This window comes from Eucyclogobius newberryi, unplaced genomic scaffold, assembly GCF_026437365.1.
Source record: "Eucyclogobius newberryi isolate DKJ021-1_F unplaced genomic scaffold, fEucNew1.0.hap1 SCAF_7, whole genome shotgun sequence".
Lineage (NCBI taxonomy): Eukaryota > Metazoa > Chordata > Actinopteri > Gobiiformes > Gobiidae > Eucyclogobius > Eucyclogobius newberryi.
This window is the reverse complement of record NW_027316389.1, coordinates 6,105,504-6,127,356: the sequence shown is the minus strand read 5'-3', so window position 1 is coordinate 6,127,356 and position 21,853 is coordinate 6,105,504. Positions and strand designations below refer to the sequence as shown.

General features: G+C 44.3%; 1 protein-coding gene across 1 annotated transcript in view; it reads left to right on the top strand.

The window, feature by feature from the left end:
- The window catches only part of deaf1 (DEAF1 transcription factor), a 34,307-nt gene that overhangs the window by 8,533 nt on the left and 3,921 nt on the right, over positions 1–21,853 (top strand). The window contains exons 8-12 of the mRNA XM_072435693.1: positions 614–737; positions 15,743–15,862; positions 18,293–18,552; positions 20,535–20,633; positions 21,686–21,772. Coding sequence (XP_072291794.1) covers positions 614–737; positions 15,743–15,862; positions 18,293–18,552; positions 20,535–20,633; positions 21,686–21,772 — 690 coding nt within the window. The remainder of the gene's footprint in view (positions 1–613; positions 738–15,742; positions 15,863–18,292; positions 18,553–20,534; positions 20,634–21,685; positions 21,773–21,853) is intronic.

The window sequence follows — 21,853 nt, the reverse complement described above, 5'->3', positions numbered from 1 at the left end:
TGAAAGAGGAGTCAAGGAAGCTATTTTTGTTAAAAAAGAAAGACCTTCTTTAAACAGAAATGGAGGGCTCAGATTCTATCTTCCTGGTATCTATAATGGAATACTGAACCCCTGGAAAGGTAGAGGACCAGGACCAGGACATTTAGATGCTAATCAGGTACTCAGGGTGGTTGAGCCAGGGTCTCACAAAGACAAAGAGGATTCTAATAGCCCATTAAAATTCTGAATAGGCCAGCTTGGTAGATACAAGGGGGGAGTTTCTGTTGAAACAAACAACTCTTTCTACTTCAGGAAGGCTCCTCCCAATGGGCGGGTCTTACCACAGAACAGTATTAATATCGGAGTTCTCGATCTAAATTCTTTTATTGACAATGACTCTTGGATGAGAGTCGAAACGTCTATTTTTCAAACTGAGTCCAGATGACTACAACTGAAGCTTTTTCTACTATGGAACACGCCTGGATGAATGAGGGATTACACCGACATATGACAATGACAAACTAATACAGTATCTTACATTCCTGTTACCTGTTAGAACCTTCCATTGAAACCTTCTGTAATATGGACCACCAGTGATTACATCCACCTCTTTATCCTTTTGTCTGTCTTTCAGGGCGGTCCAGTTCGTTTGTTTGTCCCGTACAAACGGAGGAAGAAAGATGGAGATCCTCCAGTCGTTCCCCCGAAGAAAGAACTGCCCATCTGTCCAAAGAGCCTGACGCTTTCTCCAGGGACATGTAAGTCTGCTTTAGTCCTGCTTTAGTCCTGCTTTAGTCAGTCCTGCTTTAGTCCTGCTTTAGTCCTGGTTTAGTCAGTCCTGCTTTAGTCCTGCTTTAGTCCTGCTTTAGTCAGTCCTGCTTTAGTCCTGCTTTAGTCCTGGTTTAGTCAGTCCTGCTTTAGTCCTGCTTTAGTCCTGCTTTAGTCCTGCTTTAGTCCTGGTTTAGTCCTGGTTTAGTCCAGGTTTAGTCCTGGTTTAGTACAGGTTTAGTCCTGGTTTAGTACAGGTTTAGTCCTGGTTTAGTACAGTCCTGGTTTAATCCTGGTTTAATCCTGGTTTAATCCTGGTTTAGTCCAGGTTTAGTCCTGCTTTAGTCCTGGTTTAGTCCAGGTTTAGTCCTGCTTTAGTCCTGGTTTAGTCCTGGTTTAGTCCTGCTTTAGTCCTGGTTTAGTCCAGGTTTAGTCCTGCTTTAGTCCTGGTTTGGTCCTGCTTTAGTCCTGGTTTAGTCTTGGTTTAGTCCAGGTTTAGTCCTGGTTTAGTCCTGGTTTAGTCCTGGTTTAGTCCAGGTTTAGTCCTGGTTTAGTCCTTCTTTAGTCCAGGTTTAGTCCTGCTTTAGTCCTGGTTTAGTCCTGCTTTAGTCCTGGTTTAGTCTTGGTTTAGTCCAGGTTTAGTCCTGGTTTAGTCCTGGTTTAGTCCAGGTTTAGTCCTGGTTTAGTCCTTCTTTAGTCCAGGTTTAGTCCTGCTTTAGTCCTGGTTTAGTCCAGGTTTAGTCCTGCTTTAGTCCAGGTTTAGTCCTGGTTTAGTCCTGCTTTAGTCCTGGTTTAGTCCAGGTTTAGTCCTGCTTTAGTCCTGGTTTGGTCCTGCTTTAGTCCTGGTTTAGTCCAGGTTTAGTCCAGGTTTAGTCCTGGTTTAGTCCAGGTTTAGTCCTGGTTTAGTCCTTCTTTAGTTCAGGTTTAGTCCTGCTTTAGTCCTGGTTTAGTCCTGCTTTAGTCCTGGTTTAGTCTTGGTTTAGTCCAGGTTTAGTCCAGGTTTAGTCCTGGTTTAGTCCAGGTTTAGTCCTGGTTTAGTCCTTCTTTAGTCCAGGTTTAGTCCTGCTTTAGTCCTGGTTTAGTCCTTCTTTAGTCCAGCTTTAGTCCAGGTTTAGTCCTGGTTTAGTCCTGCTTTAGTCCTGGTTTAGTCCAGGTTTAGTCCTGCTTTAGTCCTGGTTTAGTCCTGGTTTAGTCCTGCTTTAGTCCTGGTTTGGTCCTGCTTTAGTCCTGGTTTAGTCCAGGTTTAGTCCAGGTTTAGTCCTGCTTTAGTCCTGGTTTGGTCCTGGTTTAGTCCTGGTTTAGTCCTGCTTTAGTCCTGGTTTAGTCCTGCTTTAGTCCTGGTTTGGTCCTGCTTTAGTCCTGGTTTAGTCCAGGTTTAGTCCTGGTTTGGTCCTGCTTTAGTCCTGGTTTAGTCCTGGTTTAGTCCAGGTTTAGTCCAGGTTTAGTCCAGGTTTAGTCCTGGTTTAGTCCTGCTTTAGTCCTGGTTTAGTCCAGGTTTAGTCCTGCTTTAGTCCTGGTTTAGTCCTGGTTTAGTCCTGGTTTGGTCCTGCTTTAGTCCTGGTTTAGTCCTGGTTTAGTCCAGGTTTAGTCCTGGTTTAGTCCTGGTTTAGGCTTGGTGTAGTCCTAGTTTAGTCGTGGTCTAGTCCTGGTTTAGTCCTGGTTTAGTCCTGGTTTAGTCCTGCTTTAGTCCTGGTCTAGTCCAGGTTTAGTCCTGGTCTAGTCCAGGTTTAGTCCTGGTTTAGTCCTGGTCTAGTCCAGGTTTAGTCCCGGTTTAGTCCAGGTTTAGTCCTGGTCTAGTCCAGGTTTAGTCTTGGTTTAGTCCAGGTTTAGTCCTGGTTTAGTCCTGGTTTAGTCCTGGTTTAGTCCTGGTCAAGTCCTGCTTTAGTCCTGGTTTAGTCCAGGTTTAGTCCTGCTTTAGTCCTGGTTTAGTCCAGGTTTAGTCCTGGTTTAGTCCTGGTCAAGTCCTGCTTTAGTCCTGGTTTAGTCCAGGTTTAGTCCTGCTTTAGTCCTGGTTTAGTCCAGGTTTAGTCCTGGTTTAGTCCTGGTTTGGTCCTGCTTTAGTCCTGGTTTAGTCCTGGTTTAGTCCAGGTTTAGTCCTGGTTTAGTCCTGCTTTAGTCCTGCTTTAGTCCTGGTCTAGTCCAGGTTTAGTCCTGGTCTAGTCCAGGTTTATTCCTGGTTTAGTCCTGGTCTAGTCCAGGTTTAGTCCTGGTTTAGTCCAGATTTAGTCCTGGTCTAGTCCAGGTTTAGTCCTGGTTTAGTCCTGGTTTAGTCCTGGTTTAGTCCAGGTTTAGTCCTGGTTTAGTCCTTCTTTAGTCCTGGTTTAGTCCAGGTTTAGTCCTGCTTTAGTCCTGCTTTAGTCCTGGTTTAGTCTTGGTTTAGTCCTGGTTTAGTCCTGGTTTAGTCCTGGTTTAGTCCTGGTTTAGTCCAGGTTTAGTCCTTCTTTAGTCCTGGTTTAGTCCAGGTTTAGTCCTGCTTTAGTCCAGGTTTAGTCCTGCTTTAGTCCAGGTTTAGTCCTGGTTTAGTCCTGCTTTAGTCCAGGTTTAGTCCTGCTTTAGTCCAGGTTTAGTCCTGGTTTAGTCCTGCTTTAGTCCTGGTTTGGTCCTGCTTTGGTCCTGGTTTAGTCTCGGTTTAGTCCAGGTTTAGTCCAGGTTTAGTCCTGCTTTAGTCCTGGTTTGGTCCTGCTTTAGTCCTGGTTTAGTCTTGGTTTAGTCCAGGTTTAGTCCTGGTTTAGTCCTGGTTTAGTCCTGGTTTAGTCCTGCTTTAGTCCTGGTTTAGTCCTGGTTTAGTCCTGCTTTAGTCCTGGTTTAGTCCAGGTTTAGTCCTGCTTTAGTCCTGGTTTAGTCCAGGTTTAGTCCTGGTTTGGTCCTGCTTTAGTCCTGGTTTAGTCCAGGTTTAGTCCAGGTTTAGTCCTGGTTTAGTCCAGGTTTAGTCCTGGTTTAGTCCTTCTTTAGTCCAGGTTTAGTCCTGCTTTAGTCCTGGTTTAGTCCTGCTTTAGTCCTGGTTTAGTCTTGGTTTAGTCCAGGTTTAGTCCTGGTTTAGTCCAGGTTTAGTCCTGGTTTAGTCCTTCTTTAGTCCAGGTTTAGTCCTGCTTTAGTCCTGGTTTAGTCCAGGTTTAGTCCTGCTTTAGTCCAGGTTTAGTCCTGGTTTAGTCCTGCTTTAGTCCTGGTTTAGTCCAGGTTTAGTCCTGCTTTAGTCCTGGTTTAGTCCTGCTTTAGTCCTGGTTTGGTCCTGCTTTAGTCCTGGTTTAGTCCAGGTTTAGTCCAGGTTTAGTCCTGCTTTAGTCCTGGTTTGGTCCTGCTTTAGTCCTGGTTTAGTCTTGGTTTAGTCCAGGTTTAGTCCTGGTTTAGTCCTGGTTTAGTCCTGGTTTAGTCCTGCTTTAGTCCTGGTTTAGTCCTGGTTTAGTCCAGGTTTAGTCCAGGTTTAGTCCTGGTTTAGTCCTGCTTTAGTCCTGGTTTAGTCCAGGTTTAGTCCTGCTTTAGTCCTGGTTTAGTCCTGGTTTGGTCCTGCTTTAGTCCTGGTTTAGTCCAGGTTTAGTCCTGGTTTAGTCCTGGTTTAGGCTTGGTGTAGTCCTAGTTTAGTCCTGGTCTAGTCCTGGTTTAGTCCTGGTTTAGTCCTGGTTTAGTCCTGCTTTAGTCCTGGTCTAGTCCAGGTTTAGTCCTGGTCTAGTCCAGGTTTAGTCCTGGTTTAGTCCTGGTCTAGTCCTGGTTTAGTTCTGCTTTAGTCCTGGTCTAGTCCTGGTTTAGTCCTGGTTTAGTCCTGGTCTAGTCCAGGTTTAGTCCCGGTTTAGTCCAGGTTTAGTCCTGGTCTAGTCCAGGTTTAGTCTTGGTTTAGTCCAGGTTTAGTCCTGGTTTAGTCCTGGTCAAGTCCAGGTTTAGTCCAGGTTTAGTCCTGGTTTAGTCCTGGTCAAGTCCTGCTTTAGTCCTGGTTTAGTCCAGGTTTAGTCCTGCTTTAGTCCTGGTTTAGTCCAGGTTTAGTCCTGGTTTAGTCCTGGTTTGGTCCTGCTTTAGTCCTGCTTTAGTCCTGGTCTAGTCCAGGTTTAGTCCTGGTCTAGTCCAGGTTTAGTCCTGGTTTAGTCCTGGTCTAGTCCAGGTTTAGTCCTGGTTTAGTCCTGGTTTAGTTCTGCTTTAGTCCTGGTCTAGTCCAGGTTTAGTCCTGGTCTAGTCCAGGTTTATTCCTGGTTTAGTCCTGGTCTAGTCCAGGTATAGTCCTGGTTTAGTCCTGGTTTAGTCCTGGTTTAGTCCTGGTTTAGTCCAGGTTTAGTCCTGGTTTAGTCCTTCTTTAGTCCTGGTTTAGTCCAGGTTTAGTCCTGCTTTAGTCCTGCTTTAGTCCTGGTTTAGTCTTGGTTTAGTCCAGGTTTAGTCCTGGTTTAGTCCTGGTTTAGTCCTGGTTTAGTCCAGGTTTAGTCCTTCTTTAGTCCTGGTTTAGTCCAGGTTTAGTCCTGCTTTAGTCCAGGTTTAGTCCTGCTTTAGTCCAGGTTTAGTCCTGGTTTAGTCCTGCTTTAGTCCTGGTTTAGTCCAGGTTTAGTCCTGCTTTAGTCCAGGTTTAGTCCTGGTTTAGTCCTGCTTTAGTCCTGGTTTGGTCCTGCTTTGGTCCTGGTTTAGTCTCGGTTTAGTCCAGGTTTAGTCCAGGTTTAGTCCTGCTTTAGTCCTGGTTTGGTCCTGCTTTAGTCCTGGTTTAGTCTTGGTTTAGTCCAGGTTTAGTCCTGGTTTAGTCCTGGTTTAGTCCTGGTTTAGTCCTGGTTTAGTCCTGCTTTAGTCCTGGTTTAGTCCAGGTTTAGTCCTGGTTTAGTCCTGGTTTAGTCCAGGTTTAGTCCTGGTTTGGTCCTGCTTTAGTCCTGGTTTAGTCCTGGTTTAGTCCAGGTTTAGTCCTGGTTTAGGCTTGGTGTAGTCCTAGTTTAGTCCTGGTCTAGTCCTGGTTTAGTCCTGGTTTAGTCCTGCTTTAGTCCTGGTCTAGTCCAGGTTTAGTCCTGGTTTAGTCCTGGTTTAGTCCTGGTCTAGTCCTGGTTTAGTCCTGCTTTAGTCCTGGTTTAGTCCTGGTTTAGGCTTGGTGTAGTCCTAGTTTAGTCCTGGTCTAGTCCAGGTTTAGTCCTGGTCTAGTCCAGGTTTAGTCCTGGTTTAGTCCTGGTCTAGTCCAGGTTTAGTCCTGGTTTAGTCCTGGTTTAGTTCTGCTTTAGTCCTGGTCTAGTCCAAGTTTAGTCCTGGTCTAGTCCAGGTTTAGTCCTGCTTTAGTCCAGGTTTAGTCCTGGTTTAGTCCTGCTTTAGTCCTGGTTTAGTCCAGGTTTAGTCCTGCTTTAGTCCAGGTTTAGTCCTGGTTTAGTCCTGCTTTAGTCCTGGTTTGGTCCTGCTTTAGTCCTGGTTTAGTCTCGGTTTAGTCCAGGTTTAGTCCAGGTTTAGTCCTGCTTTAGTCCTGGTTTTGTCCTGCTTTAGTCCTGGTTTAGTCTTGGTTTAGTCCAGGTTTAGTCCTGGTTTAGTCCTGGTTTAGTCCTGGTTTAGTCCTGCTTTAGTCCAGGTTTAGTCCTGGTTTAGTCCTGGTTTAGTCCTGGTTTAGTTCTGCTTTAGTCCTGGTCTAGTCCAAGTTTAGTCCTGGTCTAGTCCAGGTTTAGTCCTGGTTTAGTCCTGGTCTAGTCCAGGTTTAGTCCTGCTTTAGTCCTGGTTTAGTCTTGGTTTAGTCCAGGTTTAGTCCTGGTTTAGTCCTGGTTTAGTCCTGGTTTAGTCCTGGTTTAGTCCAGGTTTAGTCCTTCTTTAGTCCTGGTTTAGTCCAGGTTTAGTCCTGCTTTAGTCCTGCTTTAGTCCAGGTTTAGTCCTGCTTTAGTCCAGGTTTAGTCCTGGTTTAGTCCTGCTTTAGTCCTGGTTTAGTCCAGGTTTAGTCCTGCTTTAGTCCAGGTTTAGTCCTGCTTTAGTCCTGGTTTGGTCCTGCTTTAGTCCTGGTTTAGTCTCGGTTTAGTCCAGGTTTAGTCCAGGTTTAGTCCAGGTTTAGTCCTGCTTTCGTCCTGGTTTGGTCCTGCTTTAGTCCTGGTTTAGTCTTGGTTTAGTCCAGGTTTAGTCCTGGTTTAGTCCTGGTTTAGTCCTGGTTTAGTCCTGGTTTAGTCCAGGTTTAGTCCAGGTTTAGTCCTGGTTTAGTCCTGGTTTAGTCCTGCTTTAGTCCTGGTTGAGTCCAGGTTTAGTCCTGCTTTAGTCCTGGTTTAGTCCAGGTTTAGTCCTGGTTTAGTCCTGGTTTGGTCCTGGTTTAGTCCTGGTTTAGGCTTGGTGTAGTCCTAGTTTAGTCCTGGTCTAGTCCTGGTTTTGTCCTGGTTTAGTCCTGGTTCAGTCCTGCTTAAGTCCTGGTCTAGTCCAGGTTTAGTCCTGGTCTAGTCCAGGTTTAGTCCTGGTTTAGTCCTGGTCTAGTCCAGGTTTAGTCCTGGTTTAGTCCTGGTTTGGTTCTGCTTTAGTCCTGGTCTAGTCCAAGTTTAGTCCTGGTCTAGTCCAGGTTTAGTCCTGGTTTAGTCCTGGTCTAGTCCAGGTTTAGTCCTGGTTTAGTCCAGGTTTAATCCTGGTCTAGTCCAGGTTTAGTCCTGGTTTAGTCTTGGTTTAGTCCAGGTTTAGTCCTGGTTTAGTCCTGGTTTAGTCCTGGTTTAGTCCTGGTTTAGTCCAGGTTTAGTCCTGGTTTAGTCCTTCTTTAGTCCTGGTTTAGTCCAGGTTTAGTCCTGCTTTAGTCCTGGTTTAGTCCTGGTCTAGTCCAGGTTTAGTCCTGGTTTAGTCTTGGTTTAGTCCAGGTTTAGTCCTGGTTTAGTCCTGGTTTAGTCCAGGTTTAGTCCTGGTTTAGTCCTTCTTTAGTCCTGGTTTAGTCCAGGTTTAGTCCTGCTTTAGTCCTGGTTTAGTCCAGGTTTAGTCCAGGTTTAGTCCTTGTTTAGTCCTGCTTTAGTCCTGGTTTAGTCCTGCTTTAGTCCAGGTTTAGTCCTGCTTTAGTCCAGGTTTAGTCCTGGTTTAGTCCTGCTTTAGTCCTGGTTTAGTCCAGGTTTAGTCCTGCTTTAGTCCAGGTTTAGTCCTGGTTTAGTCCTGCTTTAGTCCTGGTTTGGTCCTGCTTTAGTCCTGGTTTAGTCTCGGTTTAGTCCAGGTTTAGTCCAGGTTTAGTCCTGCTTTAGTCCTGGTTTTGTCCTGCTTTAGTCCTGGTTTAGTCTTGGTTTAGTCCAGGTTTAGTCCTGGTTTAGTCCTGGTTTAGTCCTGGTTTAGTCCTGCTTTAGTCCAGGTTTAGTCCTGGTTTAGTCCTGGTTTAGTCCTGGTTTAGTCCTGCTTTAGTCCTGGTTTAGTCCAGGTTTAGTCCTGCTTTAGTCCTGGTTTAGTCCAGGTTTAGTCCTGGTTTAGTCCTGGTTTGGTCCTGCTTTAGTCCTGGTTTAGTCCTGGTTTAGTCCAGGTTTAGTCCTGGTTTAGGCTTGGTGTAGTCCTAGTTTAGTCCTGGTCTAGTCCTGGTTTAGTCCTGGTTCAGTCCTGCTTAAGTCCTGGTCTAGTCCAGGTTTAGTCCTGGTCTAGTCCAGGTTTAGTCCTGGTTTAGTCCTGGTCTAGTCCAGGTTTAGTCCTGGTTTAGTCCTGGTTTAGTTCTGCTTTAGTCCTGGTCTAGTCCAAGTTTAGTCCTGGTCTAGTCCAGGTTTAGTCCTGGTTTAGTCCTGGTCTAGTCCAGGTTTAGTCCTGGTTTAGTCCAGGTTTAATCCTGGTCTAGTCCAGGTTTAGTCCTGGTTTAGTCCTGCTTTAGTCCTGGTTTAGTCTTGGTTTAGTCCAGGTTTAGTCCTGGTTTAGTCCTGGTTTAGTCCTGGTTTAGTCCTGGTTTAGTCCTGGTTTAGTCCAGGTTTAGTCCAGGTTTAGTCCTTCTTTAGTCCTGGTTTAGTCAAGGTTTAGTCCTGCTTTAGTCCAGGTTTAGTCCTGCTTTAGTCCAGGTTTAGTCCTGGTTTAGTCCTGCTTTAGTCCTGGTTTAGTCCAGGTTTAGTCCTGCTTTAGTCCAGGTTTAGTCCTGGTTTAGTCCTGCTTTAGTCCTGGTTTGGTCCTGCTTTAGTCCTGGTTTAGTCTTGGTTTAGTCCTGGTTTAGTCTTGGTTTAGTCCAGGTTTAGTCCAGGTTTAGTCCTGCTTTAGTCCTGGTTTGGTCCTGCTTTAGTCCTGGTTTAGTCTTGGTTTAGTCCAGGTTTAGTCCTGGTTTAGTCCTGGTTTATTCCTGGTTTAGTCCTGCTTTAGTCCTGGTTTAGTCCAGGTTTAGTCCAGGTTGAGTCCTGGTTTAGTCCTGGTTTAGTCCTGCTTTAGTCCTGGTTGAGTCCAGGTTTAGTCCTGCTTTCGTCCTGGTTTGGTCCTGCTTTAGTCCTGGTTTAGTCTTGGTTTAGTCCAGGTTTAGTCCTGGTTTAGTCCTGGTTTAGTCCTGGTTTAGTCCTGGTTTAGTCCAGGTTTAGTCCAGGTTTAGTCCTGGTTTAGTCCTGGTTTAGTCCTGCTTTAGTCCTGGTTGAGTCCAGGTTTAGTCCTGCTTTAGTCCTGGTTTAGTCCAGGTTTAGTCCTGGTTTAGTCCTGGTTTGGTCCTGGTTTAGTCCTGGTTTAGGCTTGGTGTAGTCCTAGTTTAGTCCTGGTCTAGTCCTGGTTTTGTCCTGGTTTAGTCCTGGTTCAGTCCTGCTTAAGTCCTGGTCTAGTCCAGGTTTAGTCCTGGTCTAGTCCAGGTTTAGTCCTGGTTTAGTCCTGGTCTAGTCCAGGTTTAGTCCTGGTTTAGTCCTGGTTTGGTTCTGCTTTAGTCCTGGTCTAGTCCAAGTTTAGTCCTGGTCTAGTCCAGGTTTAGTCCTGGTTTAGTCCTGGTCTAGTCCAGGTTTAGTCCTGGTTTAGTCCAGGTTTAATCCTGGTCTAGTCCAGGTTTAGTCCTGGTTTAGTCTTGGTTTAGTCCAGGTTTAGTCCTGGTTTAGTCCTGGTTTAGTCCTGGTTTAGTCCTGGTTTAGTCCAGGTTTAGTCCTGGTTTAGTCCTTCTTTAGTCCTGGTTTAGTCCAGGTTTAGTCCTGCTTTAGTCCTGGTTTAGTCCTGGTCTAGTCCAGGTTTAGTCCTGGTTTAGTCTTGGTTTAGTCCAGGTTTAGTCCTGGTTTAGTCCTGGTTTAGTCCAGGTTTAGTCCTGGTTTAGTCCTTCTTTAGTCCTGGTTTAGTCCAGGTTTAGTCCTGCTTTAGTCCTGGTTTAGTCCAGGTTTAGTCCAGGTTTAGTCCTTGTTTAGTCCTGCTTTAGTCCTGGTTTAGTCCTGCTTTAGTCCAGGTTTAGTCCTGCTTTAGTCCAGGTTTAGTCCTGGTTTAGTCCTGCTTTAGTCCTGGTTTAGTCCAGGTTTAGTCCTGCTTTAGTCCAGGTTTAGTCCTGGTTTAGTCCTGCTTTAGTCCTGGTTTGGTCCTGCTTTAGTCCTGGTTTAGTCTCGGTTTAGTCCAGGTTTAGTCCAGGTTTAGTCCTGCTTTAGTCCTGGTTTTGTCCTGCTTTAGTCCTGGTTTAGTCTTGGTTTAGTCCAGGTTTAGTCCTGGTTTAGTCCTGGTTTAGTCCTGGTTTAGTCCTGCTTTAGTCCAGGTTTAGTCCTGGTTTAGTCCTGGTTTAGTCCTGGTTTAGTCCTGCTTTAGTCCTGGTTTAGTCCAGGTTTAGTCCTGCTTTAGTCCTGGTTTAGTCCAGGTTTAGTCCTGGTTTAGTCCTGGTTTGGTCCTGCTTTAGTCCTGGTTTAGTCCTGGTTTAGTCCAGGTTTAGTCCTGGTTTAGGCTTGGTGTAGTCCTAGTTTAGTCCTGGTCTAGTCCTGGTTTAGTCCTGGTTCAGTCCTGCTTAAGTCCTGGTCTAGTCCAGGTTTAGTCCTGGTCTAGTCCAGGTTTAGTCCTGGTTTAGTCCTGGTCTAGTCCAGGTTTAGTCCTGGTTTAGTCCTGGTTTAGTTCTGCTTTAGTCCTGGTCTAGTCCAAGTTTAGTCCTGGTCTAGTCCAGGTTTAGTCCTGGTTTAGTCCTGGTCTAGTCCAGGTTTAGTCCTGGTTTAGTCCAGGTTTAATCCTGGTCTAGTCCAGGTTTAGTCCTGGTTTAGTCCTGCTTTAGTCCTGGTTTAGTCTTGGTTTAGTCCAGGTTTAGTCCTGGTTTAGTCCTGGTTTAGTCCTGGTTTAGTCCTGGTTTAGTCCTGGTTTAGTCCAGGTTTAGTCCAGGTTTAGTCCTTCTTTAGTCCTGGTTTAGTCAAGGTTTAGTCCTGCTTTAGTCCAGGTTTAGTCCTGCTTTAGTCCAGGTTTAGTCCTGGTTTAGTCCTGCTTTAGTCCTGGTTTAGTCCAGGTTTAGTCCTGCTTTAGTCCAGGTTTAGTCCTGGTTTAGTCCTGCTTTAGTCCTGGTTTGGTCCTGCTTTAGTCCTGGTTTAGTCTTGGTTTAGTCCTGGTTTAGTCTTGGTTTAGTCCAGGTTTAGTCCAGGTTTAGTCCTGCTTTAGTCCTGGTTTGGTCCTGCTTTAGTCCTGGTTTAGTCTTGGTTTAGTCCAGGTTTAGTCCTGGTTTAGTCCTGGTTTATTCCTGGTTTAGTCCTGCTTTAGTCCTGGTTTAGTCCAGGTTTAGTCCAGGTTGAGTCCTGGTTTAGTCCTGGTTTAGTCCTGCTTTAGTCCTGGTTGAGTCCAGGTTTAGTCCTGCTTTAGTCCTGGTTTAGTCCAGGTTTAGTCCTGGTTTAGTCCTGGTTTGGTCCTGGTTTAGTCCTGGTTTAGGCTTGGTGTAGTCCTAGTTTAGTCCTGGTCTAGTCCTGGTTTAGTCCTGGTTCAGTCCTGCTTAAGTCCTGGTCTAGTCCAGGTTTAGTCCTGGTCTAGTCCAGGTTTAGTCCTGGTTTAGTCCTGGTCTAGTCCAGGTTTAGTCCTGGTTTAGTCCTGGTTTAGTTCTGCTTTAGTCCTGGTCTAGTCCAAGTTTAGTCCTGGTCTAGTCCAGGTTTAGTCCTGGTTTAGTCCTGGTCTAGTCCAGGTTTAGTCCTGGTTTAGTCCAGGTTTAATCCTGGTCTAGTCCAGGTTTAGTCCTGGTTTAGTCCAGGTTTAGTCCAGGTTTAGTCCTGGTTTAGTCCTGGTTTAGTCCTGGTTTAGTCCAGGTTTAGTCCTGGTTTAGTCCTTCTTTAGTCCTGGTTTAGTCCAGGTTTAGTCCTGCTTTAGTCCTGGTTTAGTCCTGCTTTAGTCCTGGTTTAGTCTTGGTTTAGTCCTGGTTTAGTCCTGGTTTAGTCCTGGTTTAGTCCAGGTTTAGTCCTGGTTTAGTCCTGGTTTAGTCCTGGTTTAGTCCAGGTTTAGTCCTGGTTTAGTCCTGGTTTAGTCCTGGTTTAGTCCAGGTTTAGTCCTGGTTTAGTCCTTCTTTAGTCCTGGTTTAGTCCAGGTTTAGTCCTGCTTTAGTCCTGGTTTAGTCCAGGTTTAGTCCAGTTTTAGTCCTGGTTTAGTCCTGCTTTAGTCCTGGTTTAGTCCAGGTTTAGTCCTGCTTTAGTCCAGGTTTAGTCCTGCTTTAGTTCAGGTTTAGTCCTGGTTTAGTCCTGATTTAGTCCTGGTTTAGTCCAGGTTTAGTCCTGCTTTAGTCCAGGTTTAGTCCTGCTTTAGTCCTGGTTTGGTCCTGCTTTAGTCCTGGTTTAGTCTCGGTTTAGTCCAGGTTTAGTCCAGGTTTAGTCCTGCTTTAGTCCTGGTTTGGTCCTGCTTTAGTCCTGGTTTAGTCTTGGTTTAGTCCAGGTTTAGTCCTGGTTTAGTCCTGGTTTAGTCCTGGTTTAGTCCTGGTTTAGTCCAGGTTTAGTCCTGGTTTAGTCCTGGTTTAGTCCAGCTTTAGTCCTGGTTTAGTCCAGGTTTAGTCCTGCTTTAGTCCTGGTTTAGTCCAGGTTTAGTCCTGGTTTAGTCCTGGTTTGGTCCTGCTTTAGTCCTGGTTTAGTCCTGGTTTAGTCCAGGTTTAGTCCTGGTTTAGGCTTGGTGTAGTCCTAGTTTAGTCCTGGTCTAGTCCTGGTTTAGTCCTGGTTTAGTCCTGCTTTAGTCCTGGTCTAGTCCAGGTTTAGTCCTGGTTTAGTCCTGGTTTAGTCCTGGTCTAGTCCTGGTTTAGTCCTGGTTTAGTCCTGGTTTAGGCTCTGTGTAGTCCTAGTTTAGTCCTGGTCTAGTCCTGGTTTAGTCCTGGTTTAGTCCTGGTTCAGTCCTGCTTAAGTCCTGGTCTAGTCCAGGTTTAGTCCTGGTCTAGTCCAGGTTTAGTCCTGGTTTAGTCCTGGTCTAGTCCAGGTTTAGTCCTGGTTTAGTCCTGGTTTAGTTCTGGTTTAGTTCTGCTTTAGTCCTGGTCTAGTCCAAGTTTAGTCCTGGTCTAGTCCAGGTTTAGTCCTGGTTTAGTCCTGGTCTAGTCCAGGTTTAGTCCTGGTTTAGTCCAGGTTTAATCCTGGTCTAGTCCAGGTTTAGTCCTGGTTTAGTCTTGGTTTAGTCCACGTTTAGTCCTTGTTTAGTCCTGGTTTAGTCCTGGTTTAGTCCAGGTTTAGTCCTGGTTTAGTCCTGGTTTAGTCCAGGTTTAGTCCTGCTTTAGTCCTGGTTTAGTCTTGGTTTAGTCCAGGTTTAGTCCTGGTTTAGTCCTGGTTTAGTCCAGGTTTAGTCCTGGTTTAGTCCTGGTTTAGTCCAGGTTTAGTCCTGCTTTAGTCCTGGTTTAGTCCAGGTTTAGTCCTGCTTTAGTCCTGCTTTAGTCCAGGTTTAGTCCTGGTTTAGTCCTGCTTTAGTCCTGGTTTAGTCCAGGTTTAGTCCTGCTTTAGTCCAGGTTTAGTCCTGGTTTAGTCCTGCTTTAGTCCTGGTTTAGTCCAGGTTTAGTCCTGCTTTAGTCCAGGTTTAGTCCTGGTTTAGTCCTGCTTTAGTCCTGGTTTGGTCCTGCTTTAGTCCTGGTTTAGTCTTGGTTTAGTCCAGGTTTAGTCCTGCTTTAGTCCTGGTTTGGTCCTGCTTTAGTCCTGGTTTAGTCCTGGTTTAGTCCTGCTTTAGTCCTGGTTTAGTCCAGGTTTAGTCCTGGTTTAGTCCAGGTTTAGTCCTGGTTTAGTCCTGCTTTAGTCCTGGTTTAGTCCAGGTTTAGTCCTGCTTTAGTCCTGGTTTAGTCCAGGTTTAGTCCTGGTTTAGTCCTGGTTTGGTCCTGCTTTAGTCCTGGTTTAGTCCTGGTTTAGTCCTGGTTTAGTCCTGGTTTAGGCTTGGTGTAGTCCTGGTCTAGTCCTGGTTTAGTCCTGGTTTAGTCCTGGTCTAGTCCAGGTTTAGTCCTGGTCTAGTCCAGGTTTAGTCCTGGTTTAGTCCAGGTTTAGTCCTGGTCTAGGCCAGGTTTAGTCCTGGTTTAGTCCTGGTCTAGTCCTGGTTTAGTTCTGCTTTAGTCCTGGTCTAGTCCAGGTTTAGTCCCGGTTTAGTCCAGGTTTAGTCCTGGTTTAGTCCTGGTTTAGTCCTGGTTTAGTCCTGGTCTAGTCCAGGTTTAGTCCCGGTTTAGTCCAGGTTTAGTCCTGGTTTAGTCCAGGTTTAGTCCTGGTTTAGTCCTGGTCAAGTCCAGGTTTAGTCCTGGTTTAGTCCAGGTTTAGTCCTGCTTTAGTCCTGGTTTAGTCCAGGTTTAGTCCTGGTTTAGTCCTGGTTTTGTCCTGCTTTAGTCGTGGTTTAGTCCTGGTTTAGTCCAGGTTTAGTCCTGGTTTAGTCCTGGTTTAGTCCTGCTTTAGTCCTGGTTTAGGCTTGGTGTAGTCCTAGTTTAGTCCTGGTCTAGTCCTGGTTTAGTCCTGGTTTAGTCCTGGTTCAGTCCTGCTTTAGTCCTGGTCTAGTCCAGGTTTAGTCCTGGTCTAGTCCAGGTTTAGTCCTGGTTTAGTCCTGGTCTAGTCCAGGTTTAGTCCTGGTTTAGTCCTGGTTTAGTTCTGCTTTAGTCCTGGTCTAGTCCTGGTTTAGTCCTGGTTTAGTTCTGCTTTAGTCCTGGTCTAGTCCAGGTTTAGTCCTGGTCTAGTCCAGGTTTAGTCCTGGTTTAGTCCTGGTCTAGTCCAGGTTTAGTCCTGGTTTAGTCCAGGTTTAGTCCTGGTCTAGTCCAGGTTTAGTCCTGGTTTAGTCCAGGTTTAGTCCTGGTTTAGTCCTGGTCTAGTCCAGGTTTAGTCCGGGTTTAGTCCAGGTTTAGTCCTGGTCTAGTCCAGGTTTAGTCCCGGTTTAGTCCAGGTTTAGTCCTGGTTTAGTCCAGGTTTAGTCCTGGTTTAGTCCTGGTCAAGTCCTGGTTTAGTCCAGGTTTAGTCCTGCTTTAGTCCTGGTTTAGTCCAGGTTTAGTCCTGGTTTAGTCCTGGTTTGGTCCTGCTTTAGTCGTGGTTTAGTCCTGGTTTAGTCCAGGTTTAGTCCTGGTTTAGTCCTGGTTTAGTCCTGCTTTAGTCCTGGTTTAGTCCTGGTTTAGGCTTGGTGTAGTCCTAGTTTAGTCCTGGTCTAGTCCTGGTTTAGTCCTGGTTCAGTCCTGCTTTAGTCCTGGTCTAGTCCAGGTTTAGTCCTGGTCTAGTCCAGGTTTAGTCCTGGTTTAGTCCTGGTCTAGTCCAGGTTTAGTCCAGGTTTAGTCCTGGTTTAGTCCTGGTTTAGTTCTGCTTTAGTCCTGGTCTAGTCCTGGTTTAGTCCTGGTTTAGTTCTGCTTTAGTCCTGGTCTAGTCCTGGTTTAGTCCTGGTCTAGTCCAGGTTTAGTCCTGGTTTAGTCCAGGTTTAGTCCTGGTTTAGTCCTGGTCTAGTCCAGGTTTAGTCCTGGTCTAGTCCAGGTTTAGTCCAGGTTTAGTCCAGGTCTAGTCCTGGTTTAGTCCAGGTTTATTCCTGGTCAAGTCCAGGTTTAGTCCTGGTCTAGTCCAGGTTTAGTTCTGGTTTAGTTCTAACTGACCCTTTGTTATTGTTTTGTCTGAAATGTTCCACACTGTGGCATTAAACATGTTTATCTTCAATTACAGCTGCTTTTATTGGCTAAAGAATACATCTATTAATCAATACTTTGCCCTGTGTCGTCACATGCTTGTCTCCATGGAGATAAAGGTGTTTAATGCCACACTGTGGAACATTCCAGAAGCCCATAGTTCTCTGGTGTTTTCAGTCACGGTCACGCCCTCCGGACAGCTCGCCACGACAACAGGAACTCTGAGTTTTGAGCGCGCGTCGTCGGGAGAACCCTCGGCCCTGGACACGCCCCCCGTGGTCTACACCAACGCCACAGGTGAACGCCTCCCTGACACGCCCTTTTCCCGCCCACCCGGGGGCGGGGCCTCGGCGATACACCTCTAAGATTATTCAGTCAATCACAAGATAATCGTACGAACTGAAAAAGAATAATAGTGACAATTTTAGAATCAAAAGTCTGTGATGTCAGTACAATCGATAATCGAGAACGTAAAAGCGTTTATAACGGGCGGTTTTTGTTCATCTCTGCAGCAAAGATATCGGCCAAGTATCGGCATCGGCTGAAAAGCACAGGTATCGGTCCGCCGATATTACGCTCTTTAACGTCGCCGTCGGAAACAGGAAGAAAACAACTGCTGCTTTATTCTGACAGGATCCAAAACAGGAAATGCACTGGAGATGTATATATAGAACATTGTGCTAACTTAGCGATAGCCCTATAACTGGAGTTTAGACAGAACTTATAAAGGAATTATTTTATTGTTTATTTGATTATTATTATATTTTTAACTTATATAAAGGAATTATTTTATTGTTTTATTTGATTATTATTATATTTTTAACTTATAAAAAGGAATTCTTTTATTGTTTTATTTGATTATTATTATATTTTTAACTTATAAAAAGGAATTATTTTATTGTTTTATTTGATTATTATTATATTTTTAGCTTATATTTATTATTATTATATATAATTATTATTATTTTATTATTATTATTTTATTATTATTATATTTTTTCTTTGTTCAAAAGTGTTCAAAAAAAGAAAAAGAAAAACAAATAACGTGGAGAAAATATCCTTTCTCCCCATAACATTCGTATCTGCTTAAAATGTGGCTAATATTCTCAGTGTATCGTTAAAGTCTGATCTCATAAAGCTGATCACAGACGACATGATTATGACATATTAGACGGCGTCAATATCACGAACGATCGTCAATAAAACATTGCTCCTAATTAGGTCATAATGATGCAAAACTTCCGTTAATCATTACACACCCTGACAAAGCGTGTATATATAAGTCTTTTCCTCAACATATATATTAATAAACCTCTGGCGAAAGTGAACTCGGAGTCATTATCGCCCGGTCCGTCCTGCAGCGTGACAAGCACACGTCCTCCTGCTTTTAATGAGACGTCCTGGGGATTTCCCATGATCCCCTGCAGCGCGGCCCGTCCGTCTGAGTGGGAGGGGCTTGATTTCATCCGCTTTCGTTCTCATTCTTTTTGGCGCTTTCAACCGCGTTATAAGTTTGTTTCCTCGTTAAAGACGTCTTTGTTTTATTTTGAAGACATTTACAGACACATTTTAATACATTCCGGGTGCTTTGTAAAAAGAACAACAAAATAAAGTCGCTCTCGTAGATTTTTATTTGTCAAATAAAAATAATTGTGACATTAGATGAGTTTTGGCCCAGTGTTTGCTGGGTAATTTCCTAGTGTGATGTCATCAATTCAAAACAGGAAGTTAAATTATAAACTTAAAAAATGTGCTTTTCTGTGATAGCATTTTTTTAATTTTTAGCAAAATTTTAAATTTATCATAACTGCATTTTAGTTCAACGAGTCGTCTGACCTCTAGTGGGCGCTTTGAGCACTACGGCTAAAGCCTAAAGTTCGACGGCAAAACGGTTTTGTTTATCATTCTACGTGTCGCAAAAAAATTATAATTGAAAAATCACGCTTCGTCGGCGACACAACTCCATCGGAAAAACCTCCTGGAGCGTGACGTGGGCGTGTCCACTCCAGTGACCTGCATAGCCCCTCCCCCTCCTCTGACAGAAGTCCCTAAAATAGCCCGTCATCGATCAGACGCCGCGATCGCACCCGTCGGCGCTTCATTCATCACTTTAACGGCGTTTGGGGGAGAAATGGCCGTAATCCATGGCCATAACTCATCCTGTTAGAACCGTCTCCTCGTGTCGTGGAGGTGAGAGTTCTGGGGAACGTGAAGCGAAAGCGCTAATTAGACCAGGGATTCCCGCCGCACCCGTACCAAGACCCATCGCAAATGAAACACGCAAACGGACGCAATTACCGAAACGTTTCAATTATTTAGTCGATTTAATTTCGTCTGCGACGATTGAAGGTCTAATTCTTCACGTTTCGCTCGTATGAAACACAATGTCAGTGGTGGAAGAAGAAGAAATATCATGTGACGATGTTGAAGTACACAATGAAAGATACACTGTACCTTTGGAGTTTCAAAATAAAAGTATTTCGCATGGATTTTGAGAACTTTTAGAATCAAATGTAGTGAATCTGAGAAAGACTTGAGCTGCTTTTTGGTCAACAGAAGCGACCCAATTGATTTCTTAACTTTCGGCAATAGTCCTTTTTCTGATTCCGATTCTAAACTGCGTACTCGATATTCAAATTGAGCAAAGCTTCCGATATTATCCAGATTTCGATATATTTCCCACGATCTTCGCTAACCTCCCTCTGGTGTTTCTCGCTCCCTCTCCAGTGCTGACGGCTTTACCCGCCTTGGCCGTCGCCCCGCAGCCGGTCCAGACCAAATCAGTCCCGCTCGGGGCGTCCGCTTCCCTCCAGGGGGCGGGGCTGACGCTGGAGATGGGCGGGGTCAGTCCGTCGGGGAGCCAGTCAGACAAAAGCACCTGGCTGTACCTGGAGGAGATGGCCAACACGTTACTGAGCAACGTGCAGCAGCTGAAGGGTCTGATCGAGCAGGCCAAGCACGGCGCGGCGCGGGAGTCCAGGAGGGAGGTGAGCGCCCCCGCTGGCCGGAGGGGGGAATGTTATATATTTTTTTACGACAGAACGGATACGACAGAAAGTCCAATACGCTTACGTTTCGGGACGATGTTGGGCGTTTCGTTCGCTGCTGTGGCCGAGATTTAGATTTTTAACGCCACTGCGAGGTCCACTTAGCTCTTTTAACTCAAGTAAAGTTCACAAATTTACTTTTCACTTATAAAGGAGTAAAAACAGAATGTATTCATCTGGGAATTTAAAATCATTCGCACGACTGTTTAAACCAGGGGTGTCCAATCTTTTTTCACCAAGGGCCGCATTTTGAAACTGTTGAATTTGTTGCATGACAAAGTGAATCATTAGAACTTTTTTGGGAATTGACGTAATTGCGATGAGCCTCTGCACCTTTAATCAGACCTAGAACATTAATATTAGGTTTGTATAACATCCATATGCCTGAATTTTCCCAATTTCACAGTAAAAAGTACTACTTTTTGTTGTTTGGGCCGACATAGCAGGAAGCTGGAGGGCCAACAAAAATTGTTCTGAGGCCCACATTTGGCCCCCGGGCCCAAGTTTGGACATGCCCTGTTTAAACGATCACGTGTTTAGCCGTATCGCTCTTCTTTTTCCGTTTTTACTCATTTGTCTGTTCGAAAAGGGAGAGAAAAATTAGCTACCGATATTGGTGAAAAATGTCCGATACCAGTCGATATCAACCGATACCAACCGATACGGGAGCAGATTTTGATGTGTATTCATTTGTATTAGTCACAAACCGCTAAAAGTTCGGTGAAATCCACAGCGAGGTCCAATAACTCACGTTGGTTTCCCACGATCCTCTCGATCTGATCCGTTTCGCTTTGGTTTTTCTCGGAGAAACGGAGACGAACGGCGTTAGATTAAACAGAGCGCAGACGCGTCCGGCTCAGGGATTATGGGCGGGGCCTCTCACCGCGGGATAATTGGCGAACGGAAAGGCGGCGGCGTCCGTTCACTCCCGCGCCTCTCCGTTAAATCAGTTTACCGCGGTCTCGTCGGCGAAGCTGGTGAAATTCCTTTTCCTCATTTACATCTCGTTAAAGCTTTGGTTCCTGCTTTTCAAACATATATAGCATATAGCATTACTTTATTTCATTTGTGTTGCTAATGAGCTCTTTTAGTACGACAGCAGGGGGCAGTAGAGAGCAATTAGAGAGAACATAACATGTACTATAGATATTTGAGGTGCAGAATATTATATATATATATATATATATATATACTTCTTTACTACTAACCCACTTGATATTCACACGATAGTATGTCAATTCAGCAGAAACGTGTTCAAACGGGTTGTTTTTCCCCCGTTTCGCAACAATAACAATCAGTTACAGCAAATTAATAAGTATTAGTATTATAAAGTTTATTCATCATAAAAATGTGAAATTAATCACAAAAGTGTAAAAATATCACCTTTAACACCACTTGTTTTTACTATTAACTAAATTGTGCGTATATCAGTCAGTACTGTAGTATTTTGTACAAGTTTATTTTTTATCTTATTTACTGTATTTTCTGGAGTATAAGTCGCACCAGCCAAAAAATGCATAATAGAGAAGAAAAAAACATATATAAGTCGCACTGGAGTATGAAATGTGTGTGAAAATAACAAATAATATCGCATAAGTCGCTCCGGAGTATAAGTATATAAGTATAAATGTAAGTATAAGTCGCACCCCGGCCAAATCTTTGAAAAAAGGTGCGACTTATAGTCCAGAAAATACGGTAGTTAATTTTTTTTTTATTTATTCATGCCTTTTTATTATTTGTTGTATATTTTGCCATTATATTTGTCGTTTCTTGCTGAACATGACGTTGAATCCTTATTTTATTCCATTTGTTTTGCTGACGAGCTCTTTTTGTAGCGTCGGTTTCACTTTGCTCGTCAAAAGGACACGTTGCTTGCCTCGTGGTTGACCTGTTTGTTTGTTTGTTTGTTTGTTGTCCCTCAGTGCTCCTTGAACCAGTCGTTCGAGTCTCAGATGGGATTCCCGCACCCGGACGACTCGGACGTCAAGAGGAGCTCGGACCTCAACGAGCTCATCATGAACGTAAGGACGACGCCACGCCTGCTCCCGCTCGGCGCCGCCCCTCCCACGTCACCGTGGCGACGCCGCTCGTTCCGCTCTCGAAACCCGTCGTCGAGAAGGACTAAGAACCTGCCTGATTTACTCTAATTATGAGGAAAAACCAGATTAAGACGTCTCAACTTATTCAAAATAGCGCTGCAACGAACGATTATTTTACTTATCAAACCATTATTTCTATTGTAGGTTGAAATTATTAAATTATTATTTTATTTTTTTAAAGTTTGAAATAAGGTGCAGAAATTATTTATTCTTTCTGACGTTCTAAGTTAAAGCACCCCCTACAGGTCGGACGACTCAATGAACTAAAATGAAGATAAATATATTTTGAATTTTACAAAAAAAATATATAAAAATGTTATTACAGAAAAGCACATTTTTTAGGTTTATAATTTCACTTCCTGTTTGTAATTGATGACATCACACTAGGAAATTACCCAACAAACACTGGGCCAAAACTCATCTAATGTCACAATTATTTTACTTGACAAATAGAAATACATGAGAGCGACTTTATTTTGTTTAATTAATGTTTAATGTTTAATTTAAAATCTGCATAAGCTTTGACTGGTGTGATGTCACTTCCTGTCATATTCTACACATTTTTCAAAGTTTTCTCCACAAAACCTGCTCGATTGGTGCAAAACTACAACAGGTATAAATACACCAAATAAAGTCAAAATTAGAAAGTCGTAAAAACCCGTCATACGTCACTTTAATGATCTTTTTCTTTTCTTTCATTATTCTCATGATTATTTTATGAGACAATACCATATTTTCCGGAGTATAAGTCACACCAGCCAAAAAATGCATAATAGCGAAGAAAAAACCCATAAGTTGCTCCGGAGTATAAGTATATAAGCATAAATATAAGTATAAGTCGCACCACGCCCAAAACTATGAAAAAAGGTGCCACTTATAGTCCGGAAAATACGGTAGTTCCGATGGATCGTCGCAGCTCTATTTGCAAACCTCTGTCCTCGCTCAGGACGCTGAATTGTTTCTGTCTCGTTCAGATGTGCGTGAACTGTGGGCGCGAGGCCATCAGCGAGTGCACCGGCTGTCGCAAAGTCAGCTACTGCTCCAGCTTCTGCCAGAGGAAGGTCAGCGGCTCCCAGGGTTCATACTTCCCAGGGTTCATACTTCCCAGGGTTCATACTTCAGAGGGTTCATACTTCCCAGGG